A 15778-nucleotide genomic window follows, 5' to 3' on the forward strand; every position below is an offset into this window, starting at 1 on the left:
AAGTCAAGAGACGCTAACGCCTGGGTGGGGGGCCTAGTATGTTGGCCTTAGCATCTTGGCCTCCATCGGACAAGGCTAATGGGAATTCAGGGCTGAGCCATGTTAGTTAGCTCCCATTCCTCTGTACAAGAAAGAACCTGTGTCCCTCTCTGTGTCTTCAGCCCCTGCCTGTTACATGGAACTGCACAACCCTAATCAGTGTGGTTTCCCAGAACCTAACTTTCACCCACTTCTCACCTAGCATAAGAAAGAAAGAGGGAAGAAGCAGGGAAAGGAAGGAGGAGGGGACTTGGCTCTTCTCTAAACCAATCAGTTTTGTTTTTTAATTGAGGTTAATATAGCCCAGGCTTGACATTGGCATTGCCTTCGATAGTGAGCACATGCAGATCAGGAAGCCATGTGCCTTCTAAGGGTGTGGCAACCAAGTACACTGAACATCCAGGCCAGTGGTCTTGATGGCCCCTGAGATAGGGCTGATGACACGGGATGTCACATATGGGGGTACAAGCCTATGGAATGTTGCAGGCCCTGAGGCAAGAGGAGCAGACCAACTTGGGAGACCTAGCCATCCATTTCTGGGCTAAGGAGAGGGAGGCTGGAAGGTTCACTGTGGCATTAAAGTGTAGGATATGGGTAGCACACTTATTGAAGCCCTTGGCAATGATCTTGGAGATGTGTCTTCTATGATGTCTACCAAAATGCTGAGCTTCCTTCTTGAATTTAAGCAGGAAACCTAGGTCACCCAAACAAAACATCCCATGGAATCCATCTCCTGGATGGGCAGCCTGCAGCATCGGCTCCCACTTAGCCCATGCTCTTTCTTAGCAAGAGCTTCTTTGTCATTGCACTGGTCACCAAGAAGACGGTGCTAGTACCTGTGGGTGCCTGGCTGGACCTGCAGGTGGAGCTGCTGTGCAGTGGGCTTAGTCTGTGTCCTTCTCCCTGGCCTTTGTCCCTGCTGTCAAGCTAGCTTCCCACTCTGCTGGCAGCAGTCTCACTCTGTTATGGTTTCTGTTACCAAAGATTCATTACTTTCCCTGGAGAGACACAAGGAAAGTGTAGTTGTATCAGATAAGGTACTAGGAGACCAAAGAAAGGACTGTCCAAGCCAGCTTGATGAGTCAATGTATATACTGTGGTTGCTTACCTAGGCAACTCAACCATACAGTAGCCAGTCCCCTGGGCAACTTAGGCACAGTTGCACTATTGAAGAGTCCCATTCCAGTCAGTTGCTTATCTCATGTAATCTCAGGAAGGAAGGACCTCATAAAGAGCTTATAAAGGTCTCAGGAGGACCCCGTGAGTGTTATAAGGCTCTCCTTCCACAAAGAAATTTGAATGGGCCCAGGCTCACAAGCATGCTCACAACTACTCTTTTTCAAGATAGTGGTGGGCACGTCTAACATGGGGAGAATGTGGAGGGCATGTCCAACATGGAGGGAACTTCTCCCCCTTTCCTCTGGTTCTTCAATTTTTCCACACCTTCTTCTATTATGTTCCCCAATGTCTCTAAAGCCTTGGAAAGGGAACACACACACACACACACACACACACACACACACACACACACACACACACACACATTGTTGTTCTTTTGGGGGGCCTGCCACCCAGCTCCCAAATAAATCACACACAAAGGCTTATTATTAATTATGAATGCCTGGCCTTAGCTTGGCTTGTTTCTTGCCAGTTTTCCTTAACTTTAAACTATTCCATCTTTCTTTTGCCTCTGGGCTTTTCCCATTCTCTTACTTCTCTAACTCTTACTCTTACTCTGTAGCTTGCTATGTAGTTGAGTGGCTGGACCCTGGAGTCCTCCTCCTTCTCTTGCTCCTTCTTTTTTCTTCCTCCCAGATTTCTCCTTCTATTTATCCTCTCTGCCTGCCAGCCCTGCCTATTCCTCTCTCCTGCCTCACTATTGGCTGTTCAGCTCTTTATTAGACCATCAGGTATTTTAGACAGGCACAGTAACACAGCTTCACAGAGTTAAACAAATGCAACATAAACAAAAGTAGCACACCTTAAAATAATATTCTACAACATTTCTCCCTTTTCATCTAAACAAAAAAATGGAAGGTTTTAATTTTAACATAATAAGACCATATACAATAAGAACAATTATCAAGTAAAGATTACATTCACAGTATAATGAATTCCAGTTCATTTGTGTCTGGCAATTAAAAGAAAATACTCCATTTTTTATCCTATATTAGTGAATCTAACATTTTATACCTAATTTACTTTCTATCATAACTAAAGAAAACTGCAACTATAACTATCTAGTCTTTATGACCAACAAGGATGTAATATTATCTAAAAACAGAGATATTTGGCTGCCTGGACAGGCAACCAAAGATCCTCTGCAATGTTTGGGCATCTATCTTCAGCCTACAGACCTAGAGTATCTGGCAGACTTTCCTATGAAACAGGAATTTTGGACTGTCTTGCCTTGTTTTGTCATAGTTCATCAGTCACTTTCCTCTGTGTCCTCCAGAATATCTGGCAGACACTTCTGTGAAATAAGAATTTTGAAAGACTGTCCTACCTTATTTTGGCAAAGTTCAATAATTCTTTTTCCTGTGTGTCCTACATGTCCAGTCTGCATAGCACATTGTCAGCAGTAAAAGGCAAGAACAGTTTCTTTGCCCAGTGGCTAACCTTGACACAACAAAAGCAAACTCCATAAGGAGTTTCTTCAATGCCCATCATCTACTCTGAAGTAAATTGGTGCTGCCAGGAGCAGATGTGTCTCATTGATATGAAAAACTTTAAATTAACAAAGCATTTTAAATGCCGTATTCTATATATCTTTGAAGTATTTGAAGACCATCTATCTAAATTATATCTATTTAACCTAGAAAACATATATCTACAAATTTGATTGTTATAAATGACTAACTACTGACTTATGTTTCTTGATTGTTCTATATAGTTTATAATAAATAGCTTTCAAAAACTAGAACTTTACCTTATAGTTTTAAATAAACTGCATAAGTACAATACCTTAAACAAGAGTAGAAACATATATACAATATATGGTAACAGAAACAACCTTAAATTTGTATCAATATACATAAGCCCTTTAAATAAGAGTAGAAACATATATACAGTGTGACAAAAATAACTTTAAATTTATATCAACATACAAAAATTCTTTAAGCAGAAATAGAAATATGTATTTCTCTATATATTCTCTCTCTATATATATATACATACATATATATGTATATATATATATACATATATATAGTGTTGTAACAAAATTACCTTAAATTTGTATCTATATATAAAAGTCCTTACAAATATAAAATACTTGAGATCAATATTTGTCCCTTAGTTTATAGTAGATTCAATAATCTATCCTATTATTTAAAGTAGATTCAACAATCTACCTTTCTAGCTTATCATTCCTATATCCCCTAAATGATAACAAATATCCATAGCCCACCAAATAACCAAAAGCCTCCACACCCCTCTTGGGAATGTGAATGTTGTATTCTCCACACTTCTTCCTGCTATCTGTGGATGAAGTATCTTTAGGGTCCCAGAGAGAAAATTTTGAGATAATGGCCAAGTCCTGGGAAGACCAGCTATAAACTTTGCAGATAGATATCACCTGTTAAGGTTCAGGAGGTTTCCCCTGATCAAACCAGATCCATATTAACCCTGAAGGAATCTGCAGCTTCTCATCTCCTATGGAAACAAAACCTGAAGCATTTTTTATTTCCATTTGAAAAATAAAGTTTTTGACCTCTTTTTTAAAGTTAAGATGACCCTAAAGTATCTAGGTTAGTTCAGTTTTGCAGTCCTGCTCACAAGCCTGTGTCTGCCAGAAGCTATTTGCTTGTTAGTATTCAAAAATTCAAAATCAACAAAAAACTATACAAGATCCAGACTCCCTGTGTATTTCCCATCTTATGTGGCTTTTTTCTTTTACTCTCTCTTTAAAGACTTTATTTTATAAACTATTCATTTTTTCTATGAATATTCCCTTTTTCTTTTCTTATGCCTATGCACATTATTAAACATACTGTAACCTGTTTAGAGTTTTTCCATCTGGATCTCTTTTACTACAAATTTTTTAGCCGTTTTGACCATGTGAACAAACTTTAAACTGCTTAGTGATGTGGACCTCTGCCCTAGGCTTTGGTGACTGGCTCCGCCCACTTCTCCGGTTTGAAAAGCCAAGCTGAAAGCTCACAAGCCCAGTCAGAGATTCATGGTGAGAACTGCATTCAACCTTCCTAGAGCTCTAAAATGCCGATGCTTGCACTGTGGCAGGCATTCTTATTTAGTTTTTTGTTCCTGCTTAACGTACTAACTGCTCAAGGACTCACAGACTGGCAGAAACTGTCAGGCAGAAACTCTTAAAGGAGCCATATCCCCCCTCCCTTTTGTTTTCTTTTCAACTTTCTCAGGCCTTAGCATATTCAAGTTCCATGTTGGTACGCCAAAATGTTGTTGTTTTACTCTTTTGGGGGGCCTACCAAATAAATCACACATGGAAGCTTATTATTCTTACTTATAAATGCCTGGCCTTAGATTAGCATTTCCTTGACTTTAAATTAGCCCCATCTATCTTTTACCTCTGGGCTTTTCCCATTCTCTTACTTCTGTAAATCTTACTCTTACTCCGTGGCTTGCTATGGAGCTGGATGGCTGGCCCCTGGAGTCCTCCTCCTTCTCTGGCTACTTCCCTCATTCCTTGATCTTTTTTCCTCCCAGATTTCTCCTTCTATATATTCTCTCTGCCTGCTAGCCCCACCTATCCTTTCTCTCGCCTTGCCATTGGTCATTCAGTTCTTTATTAGACAGACCATCAGGTGTTTTAGACAGGTACAGTAACACAGCTTCACAGAGTTTAACAAATGCAACATAAACAAAAGTAGCACACCTTAAAGTAATATTCTACCACACACACACACACACACACACACACACACACACACACACACACAGAGATTTTCTTCCACTTAGGGCTGAGCATTAGGCCACTAAGCCACATCAGCAGAATAGACACTTGTTCCCAACAATTTCAGTCATCATGAATGAAACCTCTGCAATAACTGCTGTCCACTGTCAAAACAAGGCTCCTTGGACTATGAGCTGACAGCAGCAGTAATCTACATATATAAGCAAAAATATTTGGAGGAATTTGACAGGCGGCTCACACCCATTTAACATAACAATAGCAGAAGCCTCCTCTCCAAGGTCTGTAATTTCCCCAGTGTCGAGCATTTTTTTTCCCCTGAATTATAGTACCAAACACAGGTTCTTCCTGTAGACCAGGCCTTAACTTCAACCAGAAAATAGTTGGTTGTTCCCATAACAGTCACAGCACTGTTGTACTTATGGACATAGCTTACCTGGAATGTTGATAGGGAGGAGTGATTGACTCTTCCTCTACAAGCTGTGACTATCTGGAACTTAGGTACAAATCACACCCCAATGCACATCTGCCTCACCTACCACTATTTAATTCCATTATTCCCTATGAAGTTTCAACCACAGACTGGACCTGATGCACTCTTACATAGTCAGAGTAATCTCTCCACTTCCAGAAAGAAACATTGTCTCAGAGAGACAGACATTTAATGCTGGCTAATAAACCACATTCTGTGAATTCTATAACTGAACATGTGTTTGCTTATGTCAATATATACCCACAGTTTCACAAGAATGTCTATTGTGTGATTTCATATTATTGGAATTGCTATATCATCAGGTGCATGCATCTTAAATTTTTAATATTGTGAAATCTTCCTCTGAAGGGATCAATCAATCAATACACACTCCCACTGATGCGCTCTGTACCAGCATTGTACATCACCAGAACGTAATGCAAAGCCATTCTTTATTTCAGTTGGCATTTCTTTAATTTTGAGTGATTCTCAGGGGTTTGTTGGCCATTTGTTTTGTGTTCCTGGGAATACATTCATGTTTGTCTTTCTTGTTGAATTATAGGGACTCCTGTAAATTGAGGGATTAATGTGTTTGACTATAATATCTTTCCAGTATTTTTCCTGAGCTCTGATCTTTTCCATAAAAGTTTGTTCATGATTTTTTTATTCTGAGAAAATATATGTAGCATGCAGCTTACCAGTTAGCCATCTTAAAATGTACATTTAGTGGCATTAAGTTTATTTACAATGTTGTATACCATCACCACTAGCTACTCCTAGAGATTTTCCATCTTCCCAAACAGATCTCTATCAGGGTTTGGCAATAGCTCCCTGTGTCTCCTCCCCTTGGCTCCTGGAACCCTTCCACAAAGCCCAGAAAAAGGTATCAGGCCCTTTGAAGCTGGATTACAGGCTTTTGTGAGCCATGCTATATGGATGCTGGGAACCAAACTCCTGTCCTATGCAAGAGTGGTTTTCATGCTTAACCACCAAGCCGTCTCCCCAGCCCCTACATTGGCTATATTGCTGGTGTCATGTTTAAGACACCATTGTGAGGTCTAGTATCTGAAACTTCCTTTAGCTTTGCTACTAAATGGCTTCCTGTATTCTCAGGTATTTAGTCCATGTCTGACCCATAGAGTGAAGTCAGCCTATGTGCTTCTTTCAGCCTAGTCTCTTAAGTTCTTTCCTGTTTCTCTGTGTGCTTTGTAAACTGGTTCAACTTTGGCATTCTGGGCACTTTCAGGTGGAAATTTCATACATTTTTTTCCCTACCTTTTGGGAATTACTGACCTGGCTTGCTGCTGGCTGGCTCAAACCACCTCGGACTTTTCTTCTGAACCTCAAGTAGTATGTTATTTCCTTTGTACGTGATCACAGCTGTTTCTGCTCCACCATCCCTGAAGTCAGTGGAAGATGGCAACCTCTCCCTGTCCCAGCACTGCCCTCATGAGTGGCAGGGCTCACAGGTTCACAGTAGTGAAGAAGATGATTGCACTCATTGGCAATGACAGAGACCAACCCAACAGATATACTTTGTGTGACTTTCCATTTGGTATTGTACTTTTAAAGTCAATCAAATTTGCAAATATTTTCCTGTGTGATTTATGAATTTTTTTTGATCTGGACAAAAATGGTCTACTCATGTTGAGATTGTTCAAAATAACCAACAGGCCTCCAAAACAATAACCAGCATTACACATATTTATCCTAGTATCTGTATCATTATTGGATAGCCTTTGCATTTGAGGTTATCACTAATCATGGCCTCTCTGGAGTATGCTGGGGTGAAAGGGTGTAGCTGCCCCAATATGCCATGATGACCTGCCACTACATGTCTCCTCATCCCTAAGCAAGTCTACGGCAAAGACAAGTAGATACAAACTGGTCAGTTACTTCTCACAGCCAAACTAGAATTATACCTTTGAACACAGAAGCAGGAGAAGTACTTAGAAGACACGTGTAGTCTCATGGATAAGCCAGAAGCCTCTGGAATCTGTCCTCTCATCCCACTAATAGCTACACATCCCACATTGAGAGCAGAATTACATATGAATAGCAGACTGGTGAAGCATGGTTAACTGAGGCACTCCTAGGATCCTAAATGCAGGGCAGAAAAAAGTGTAGAGTTTGATTTTTTATTTATTTTTGATCGATAAACATTTTATATATGAATATAATGTATTTTGATCAAGTCCAACTCCTCATTCCTTTCTCCCCAATCCCACCCCTACCACTACCTTCCCTCACAATTACATGGTTCTCTTTTCAAATCAAAACAACCCATAGAGTCTACTGGTATTACCAGTGCATTCATGGGTGTAGGGCCATCTACTAGAATATGGATAGCCGCTCAGGGGATACATCTCTGAAGAAAATTGACTCTCCCTCTCTCAAGCAGTCAGCAGTTGCCAATAACTCCTCAGCTAGGGGGTGGTATTTCCCAATACCCCCCCACTCCATGATGGTGTTTTGTCTGACTTGATCTTGTACTGATCTTGTGCATATGATCACAGCCCCTGTTAGCTCATATGAGCAACTGGCCCAGTTTGTTCAGAAAACAGTTTCACTTTAGTCACCCACCACCTCTGGTCTTTGAAATCTTTCCAAACACAGCTCCTTTCCATGGGGATTTGAGAGCTTTGGATGTTAAATATTGTGTTCCATTTGGGGCTCAATGCTCCATGATCTCTTATTCTCTGCACTTTGGCCAGTGGTGGATCTTTGTGTTAATTACCATCTATTGGAAAAGGAAGCTTTTCTATGAGTGTGGAGAGATATGTTATTCCACTGGAATAACAATAAGTCTTGAGTCATTTGAATATTATGCCCATTTGGAAAAATAATAGTAATAGGTTCTCCCCTAGGTCCTAGGATCTAATTAACCTTGGGTAATTTGCCCTATTAATAGTACCAGGAGCCCGTTCTGTCTTGTGGAGTGAGCCTTAAATCCAATTTGAAAGTGGTTGGTTGCGTCTATGACATTCATGCCATTATTGCACCAATGGGCTATCTTGCTAGGCTGGTCATTATTGCATATGGAAGGGTTCATAGCAGGATAAGAGTATTGATTACTTTTCTCTCCTAGTAATGTGCATAGCAACTTCGGCACTACGAAAGATAGCCCTAGTAGAGATGAAGCTTCCAGGTCAGTACCTAACGGTAAATGTAGTATTTTAAAAGAAAAGCTAGGGAGGGGGGAGTAGGAAGACCAGGAGTTGAAAGACAGCCTTGGCTACATAAAATCTTGTCTCAGTAGGAGAGAGAGAGAGAAAGAGAGAGAGAGAGAGAGAGAGAGAGAGAGAGAGAGAGAGAGAGAGAGAGAGAACAGGGACACTAGGCCTTCCAGGAAGAACAAGGCAATACACAGCAACTGATGGGAGGCTGTGACCCAGGCAGAAGTGTGGGGACATAGAGGCACACTCTGCCTAGCTGACTCCACCCTTTCTCCACTGTCAACAGTGTGCCTGGCTTACAGAGATGGTGAATCTGAGAGTATACAGACACAGAGGGGAAACAAGCAAGACTACTTATTGTCCTGGGATCACAGTCCATGCAATGGGTCAGAACTGGTGAGGCTCTAGAACCATCTCTCACTCATTTTTCTCTCTTGCAGCCATACAGGAGACCCTAGGGCACCAACACACATTTGCCATTCTGTCATTTCATGCAGTAATTCCAGGGCTGCACCATGCAGCTTAAATACAGTAATGCATCTTTCAGATGGTTGGGCTTTGGAAGCAGGCAGTCTGTGGTGAAGATCATATGGTATTCTGAAAGGGCCTGTGACTGTTGCAGTGGATGGAAGGAAGCCCTGGGTACCAGGAGGCCGACGTGGAGAAATTATTACTTCAGCAGCCAACTGGCAGAGAGGCGATGCTCATACCAGTTTGGGAAGGGCTGATCCCGAGGGTGGAGCAGTGGTTGGTTTTTATCTTATTTACTCATCCAGCCCCTCTGAAGGCCTGATGACCTCTGGAGACATGGGGGTTGGAGATGGCCTCTTTGACATCAACAGTCAGGTATCTTTTCTACTGAAATTCAAAGGACTATGAACCAAAGAAAGCAAGTTCATAAGAGCAATATCAATGTTTAAGAGAAATCCAATCTCCTAATTTTTAGATGGGCTGCTGGCTTCCAGAGCACTAAGACTGACCCTTCAGCTGTGTTAATAATGTCATGTTTCTTTCAGCTGAAAGCAGTGATGGATCCAGTTCAGAAGATGGCAGTGAGGACCAAAGTGTGAAAACTAAGAGGAATAGGTAGGTGGCACTATCCTATCCTGTTGTGTCTTCCCCAGATACTGTGGTGTATGAAAAGAAAACACTTCCATTACATTGAATTTGAGCAAAAAAAAAAAAATCAGTTTAACTGTGAAGTAGATGGTATGGGTGATCTCTTGGCACCTGCTCTGGACATGTCACTGAAGTTCAGGGGCACATGCTCAGCTTCCAGAACCCTGTGGAAGTGGCCATGGTGGCCCACTACTCAGGGCAGACTTATGCTGTGTAAAATACTAAGTCAAGGCAGGCAGTTATGGCTAGATATTGCCTGTCTGGGTCTTGCTTGCAATCCATCCAGCCCTTGTCTGGAAGTTCATCTGGAAGTAAAACTGTGGACCTGTCTGCAGAATTCATGTGGTACTTCATGACATGAAGGTATCTATCAAGCTGGCTTGTAGTTACTGCATGGCTGCATGTGTAGGGATAGAACATCTATCCTTTCCTTTTTAGTGTCTCTCACAAGGTCACTGGTCTGTCCTCTGTATACTGAGCATCACATACAGGGGATATGCTGGGGCAATATAGGTGTATAAGTCCTCAGAATAGGACAGAGGGAAGGAAGGATGTGGTTGCAGGCACCTTTATGAGCTGAGAAGAGTAGGGGGTGAGACTTGAATGCTAAGCAGTACTTCTCAGGCTACATCATGAACTTAGCTGTCTTTGGCCTAGGTGGGACCTGGATGGATATCCCACTGAAACCAGGGGCTTGCTTGGGCCCATCAGGCACTTTCGCCAATGCATCTAGCTTCTGTATCAGTTCCTCTCACGATCCAGAAATTCAAAGGCTTTGGTCAAGCATGTTGGCAACATTTTCTCTTTTAAAAAATGTCCCTTAGAAGAAGAAGCAAACACTTGGCATAACAAAGAATGAAACCTTGTTTCAGAAGCACTATCCATTTTCACCCCCTTGGTCCTTCATCCTGAGATATTTCAGTAAACAAAAGGATGATGTAAAAACTAGATGCTTGGCCAGTGTGTTCCTGTCAACCAGAACTCAGGGTGGATTCTTCTCTCCAAGGAATGCTCCAGTTAGATTGGAGGGAGACCTAACTGAGTTCAGAATCAAGGAGAAACTCACAGAACTTTCCAGAACTATGAAGGTTAAAGACCAAACACTGTCATCCAGCAGGGGGTGGGTTTCTTTTTTGTTTTTGTTTTTGTTTTTTCAAGACAGGATTTCTCTGTGTAGCTTTGGAGACTGTCCTGGATCTTGCTCTGTAGACCAGGCTGGACTTGAACTCACAGAGATCCGCCTGGCTCTGCCTCCTGAGTGCTGGGATTAAAGGCATATACCATCACCGCCCAGCTGGCATGGTTTTTCTCATCCCTGGCTTCCTGCTGCATTGCCTCATTCTGGAGATGGTGCTGGGTGTGTGAAGAATGGGCTGCCATGAAGCAGCGACAGAGCTCTGTGTGACCCTGGGACCAAGCCTGTCATCCCAGTCTTGAGGGCCTTTGCTTTCTGACTGCTTCAACTCTTGCCCTTAAAAGGTTGCTTTGTGGGAGAGTCAAAGAAATACCTGTGTGGCCACAGGAGATTTTTATCCAGGGTTGTTGGTGGTCCAAGGGTTCGAGGAGGAAATGGGAGGAAAGGCAGGCTTTGTTGTTGCTGTTATTTTGTTTTGGGTTTTTTTTTTTTTTTTTTTTTTTTTTTTTTTTTTTTTTTTTTTTTTTTTTTTTGGCTTTCATGTCTACAGCATGACTCTCAGCCAAGCTGTCCCAGTTGGTCTGTGCACAAGTGCACTGAGTTTGAAACCCGAGACAAGCTCCCTGTGGTGCAGGGGAAATGGACTGGCCTCAGATTCTGAGCAGTTGGCATTTAAATAACAGCAAAACATTAATTTTGGTTTTAATCATCTGAATGACTTCCAGAAATAAAAACTGACTTTGAAACAAGCCCAGATGTTTCCTGCAGAGCTGTTCCAGTTCCCGCTCTTGTGCATGTCTGCATCCACTGCAGCTGTGGGAGGGGATGGTGCCTGTCACTTGCTGATGCACCTCCAGGCTCACCAGGTACTCATCCAGGGCTGCCTTGGTGAGACTGTGTCTGCAGGAAAATATTCGGTAGCCAGGAAGCAGCCAGACAGAGGACACAGCATACTCCAGAAAGCTCTGGAAATCACTCATTCCTGATCCAGTGTATAGAGAGAGGCTGGGAGCTGGGCGGTGGTGGCTCACGCCTTTAATCCCAGCACTGGGAGTCAGAGCCAGGCGGATCTTTGTGAGTTCAAGGCTCGAAAAACCACAAAGAGAGAGAGAGAGAGAGAGAGAGAGAGAGAGAGAGAGAGAGAGAGAGAGAGAGAGAGAGGCTGGGTATGCCCTGTATGTGCAGAGGGTGGGCCAGCTCTGTGCATGCAGAAGGCTAGTCTTCTCTGTGTGGCAGAAGGTAGGCCTCCTTGTGCTCACAGAAATCCAGCCTTCCCCTGTGTGTGCAGGAGGTGGGCTTCCCCTGTGTGTGCAGAAGGTGGGCTTCCCCTGTGTGTGTTGAAGGGGGGGTCTGCTCTGTGTGTGTTGAAGGGGGTCTGCTCTGTGTGTGTTGAAGGGGAGGTCTGCTCTGTGTGTGTTGAAGGAGGGTCTGCTCTGTGTGTGTTGAAGGGGGATCTGCTCTGTGTGTGTTGAAGGGGGGTCTGCTCTGTGTGTGTTGAAGGGGGGGTCTGCTCTGTGTGTGTTGAAGGAGGGTCTGCTCTGTGTGTGGAAGACAGGTCTGCCTTGTACCTCACAGAAGGCAAGTCTGCAGCCTCACCGTGATGCAGTTTCTCACCACACATTTTTTGCAGTGCCCATGATACTTCATGGCTCAGTACTAATGGCCCCCACTGCATTTGGCAAATGGCATTTCACAGGTCTGGGCACTGTATGCATTTGATATTTTAGAATTTGGTATAGGCAGCAAGGAATACGCCCCCACACATCTTTCTGGAGTCGTTTCAACTTGACCTGCCCCTTTAGTATAAATAATAATATTTTCCCTCTTCAAAAATCACCAAGAACGTTCTTGCAAGGGTTGACTGCTGGCCCAATATGTCATGATATGTAGAAATAGGGGGCTAAATGATTGTGATGGTGGTTCTAGATTCTTCTCTACCCCTGCATTGCTGATGAGCCCTGGCACAGCTGATACCACTTGGGGCATTCAGATGCAGATGGAATTAAATTGATTGTGCAGATAATGTAGGCGCAAATGATACTTTCCCTAAAATTCCCTTGGAGGAGAAATATGTCACAATGACAAGCTTTCAAAACACAAAAGTATTTTAAACTACCTGGTGAGTGCCATTTCCTGAAAGCTTGTTATTTACTATTTAGTGGAATGTGTTCGTGATGCAAACTCATCCATCTTCCCTGAGACCAGAAAATTGACTCACTGCTGCATGTCCCCTTCTCAGGCAGTGCTTGGAGGGCCCGTTTCTACCTTCTGAAGAGTTTGTCTTTTTATAGTTTGGGCCTGTTCTTGGAGTGAGCTGTCTATTTTAGGGAGTTGGGGCTTTATTTCAAATTCAAATGAAATTATTTTGAGAGGACTCAGCAAACGTATGTCATCTGGTTTAGAAATCAGAATGGAAGTAACCACGAAACATTACAGAGAAGTTTTCGTGGGCGTACGTGGCAGCTTGCCCCTTCCTGAGAAGCCAGGTTTTGCCACTCAAGAATGGGGGTTCTCGCTGAGTCGATGAATTTTGTCCTTTGGTTACCATTAGCACATTGGCTTTGATAATATTTTGACATTTCCAGGACAGCAGTATAGATGCCTTACGCTAAGTTGACTAAAAGATGGGACATTGTTTATTGCATTGGCCTCCAACATTTTGGGATGCAATTGAAGGCTTTGGATGAACAAAGATGACTGTCTCCTGCCATAAAATGATCAGGTCAAGCAGAGTGTTGTTATCTTGATTATCAGCTTGGCAGGGTTTAGAATCACCTAGGAGACATACCTCTGCACATATCCATGAGGGTGTTTCCAGAAAGGTTTAGCTGTAGGGGTAACACCCACCCTGAATGAGGACAGCAGCATTCACTGCCTGAGATTCCAGACAATAGACACAATGTGGCCAGCTGCTGTAGTCCTCTGCCACCATGCCTTCTTTGCCATGATGGACTGTCCCCCCCTCCATGCTATGGGTGAAAATAAACTCTTCTTTAACTTGATTTTCTCAGGTATTTCATCACAGCTATGAGAAAAGTAACTAATATGGGGACTTTATGAGGTCACATATAACTTTCCTTGAAGACCCAAGATGCTGGGATGAGTAAGAAATGGCCTTATGTCACCCTGTTGCTTTCTCCAAATCTGCCTCTATTGATCTACTTTCAGAAACCAAGAGTCTCCAGATGGAGCTGTGGTGTAAAGCAATTTCAGACCACTTAGGAGGAGGTGTACAGAGACCTCCCACCTTTGTGTACTTGAGATTCTCTCCCAGGAATTGTATGGCTAAGATTTCATCTTCTTGTATGCCCATACCCCAGACTTGACCCTATGGCAAGATGAATCCTTTCAGAACAAATTAAAAATGTCATTATCCAAAAGCCAAACATAAGAATGTAATAGTAACCTTCAATCCCAGGCCAACAAGGCCAAGATGGGAGGTTTAGAAGCTCCCAGTCCTTGGATAGTCTTCAAGTCAAATCTATCCCTGGGTAATATTGTCTGTGGGAGGGTGAAGGAGGTGCCCCCTCTGCAGCTAGAGAACTGCTGTCACTTGGTCAGCAGGAAGGGAGTGAGCATACAGAGCCCTTGTCCTCAAAGTGTGAGCAGAGCCCTTCTCCTTCCTACCTCAGTGTCTTAGTCACTCTTCTAATGCTGTGACAAAACACCATGACCACGGGAACTTATAAAAGAAAGTGTTTAATTGGGATTACAGTTCCAGAGGGTTAGAGTCCATGGTGGTGGAGCAAAAGTATGGTGGCAGGAACAGCTGAGAGCTCACATCTTGATCTACAAGTAGGAAGCAGAGAGAGAAAACACCCTGGGAGTGGTGTGGATCTTTTGGAACCTCAAAGCCCAGAGTGACATGCCTCCTCCAACAAGGCCACATTTCCTAATCCTTCCCAAACAGTTCTACCAACCGGAGACAAAATACTCAAACATATGAGCCTGTGGGGGCCATTTTGAAAAATCAGCTACTGAGAGTGGGAAGTATTTAAAAATGCTGTAAGACTATGTTCTGAAATCACATCTCTAAAGATGCCTCTGGATAACAATAGACTTCTCTGCCTCTCTATGCTAGCCCTAGTGGTCTGCCTAATACCCTGGGGACCTTGTGAGACAAATAGAGAGTGTGAGGTCTTGGTAGTCTTTGACATGTATGGTGATGAACAAAATATTCACCTCCATTTACCTTTTAAATAATCCCTTGCACTTAATTCACTCTTTTAGGTGACCAATTGATTCTACACAGAAATCTGTACCTTTATAAATGGTGTTGGGTCTGTGCCATTTATCACTAAGGTGTCCACACAAGACCCTTCATTGACATCTGCCTGTGAGAAGATTGAATGCAGAAGCAGCGGTTTGTCATGTCACTTCAATTTGCCTTTTTAAGCTACCAAGTGAACAGTCCTCTGAATTTATTTATATTTTCTGAAAGTGACAAAGAAACTCACATACTTCTTTGTCATGAATGGGGAGCATTAGTCAGGAGACCATTGTGTTACAGCCTTTGATGTTATGTCTGGACACAGGGCTATTTCCTTGTGGGTGAGGACAGACAGAGTTCTTATTTCCCATCAAGCTTTTCATTTAAACTGAGAGAAGTCTGAAATTTGGCTGGTAAGAGGCCAGTCTAGAATGGGGTCTAGAGTGTCTGGCCTATGGTTGTTCTTCATTGGTTCTCATCTATACCTACTTGTCTTCCATCCATCTCACTTACACCCATTGTATAGTGAGCACTTGGTTTTAATTGGCCCCATGATCTTCATCCTGTGTGAGCAAGGGCTGGCTGGCATCCTTGGGATGGTCCAGGCTTGCAGAGAGCTTGTAGTTAAGATCACAGTGTGTTACTTCTGATCTGCCATCCCATGACTAGAAAAGCCATTTGCAGAATCTCTTCCAATGAGATACATTCTGTTCAGGAACCTTATAGTCTGGTGGTT

General features: G+C 42.9%; 1 protein-coding gene across 1 annotated transcript in view; it reads left to right on the forward strand.

Moving 5' to 3' along the window:
- The window catches only part of Tcerg1l (transcription elongation regulator 1 like), a 194565-nt gene that overhangs the window by 142241 nt on the left and 36546 nt on the right, over positions 1–15778 (forward strand). The window contains exon 8 of the mRNA XM_052762004.1: positions 9595–9664. Coding sequence (XP_052617964.1) covers positions 9595–9664 — 70 coding nt within the window. The remainder of the gene's footprint in view (positions 1–9594; positions 9665–15778) is intronic.

Source organism: Peromyscus californicus, unplaced genomic scaffold (assembly GCF_007827085.1).
Source record: "Peromyscus californicus insignis strain IS unplaced genomic scaffold, ASM782708v3 Scaffold_4__1_contigs__length_199733344, whole genome shotgun sequence".
Lineage (NCBI taxonomy): Eukaryota > Metazoa > Chordata > Mammalia > Rodentia > Cricetidae > Peromyscus > Peromyscus californicus.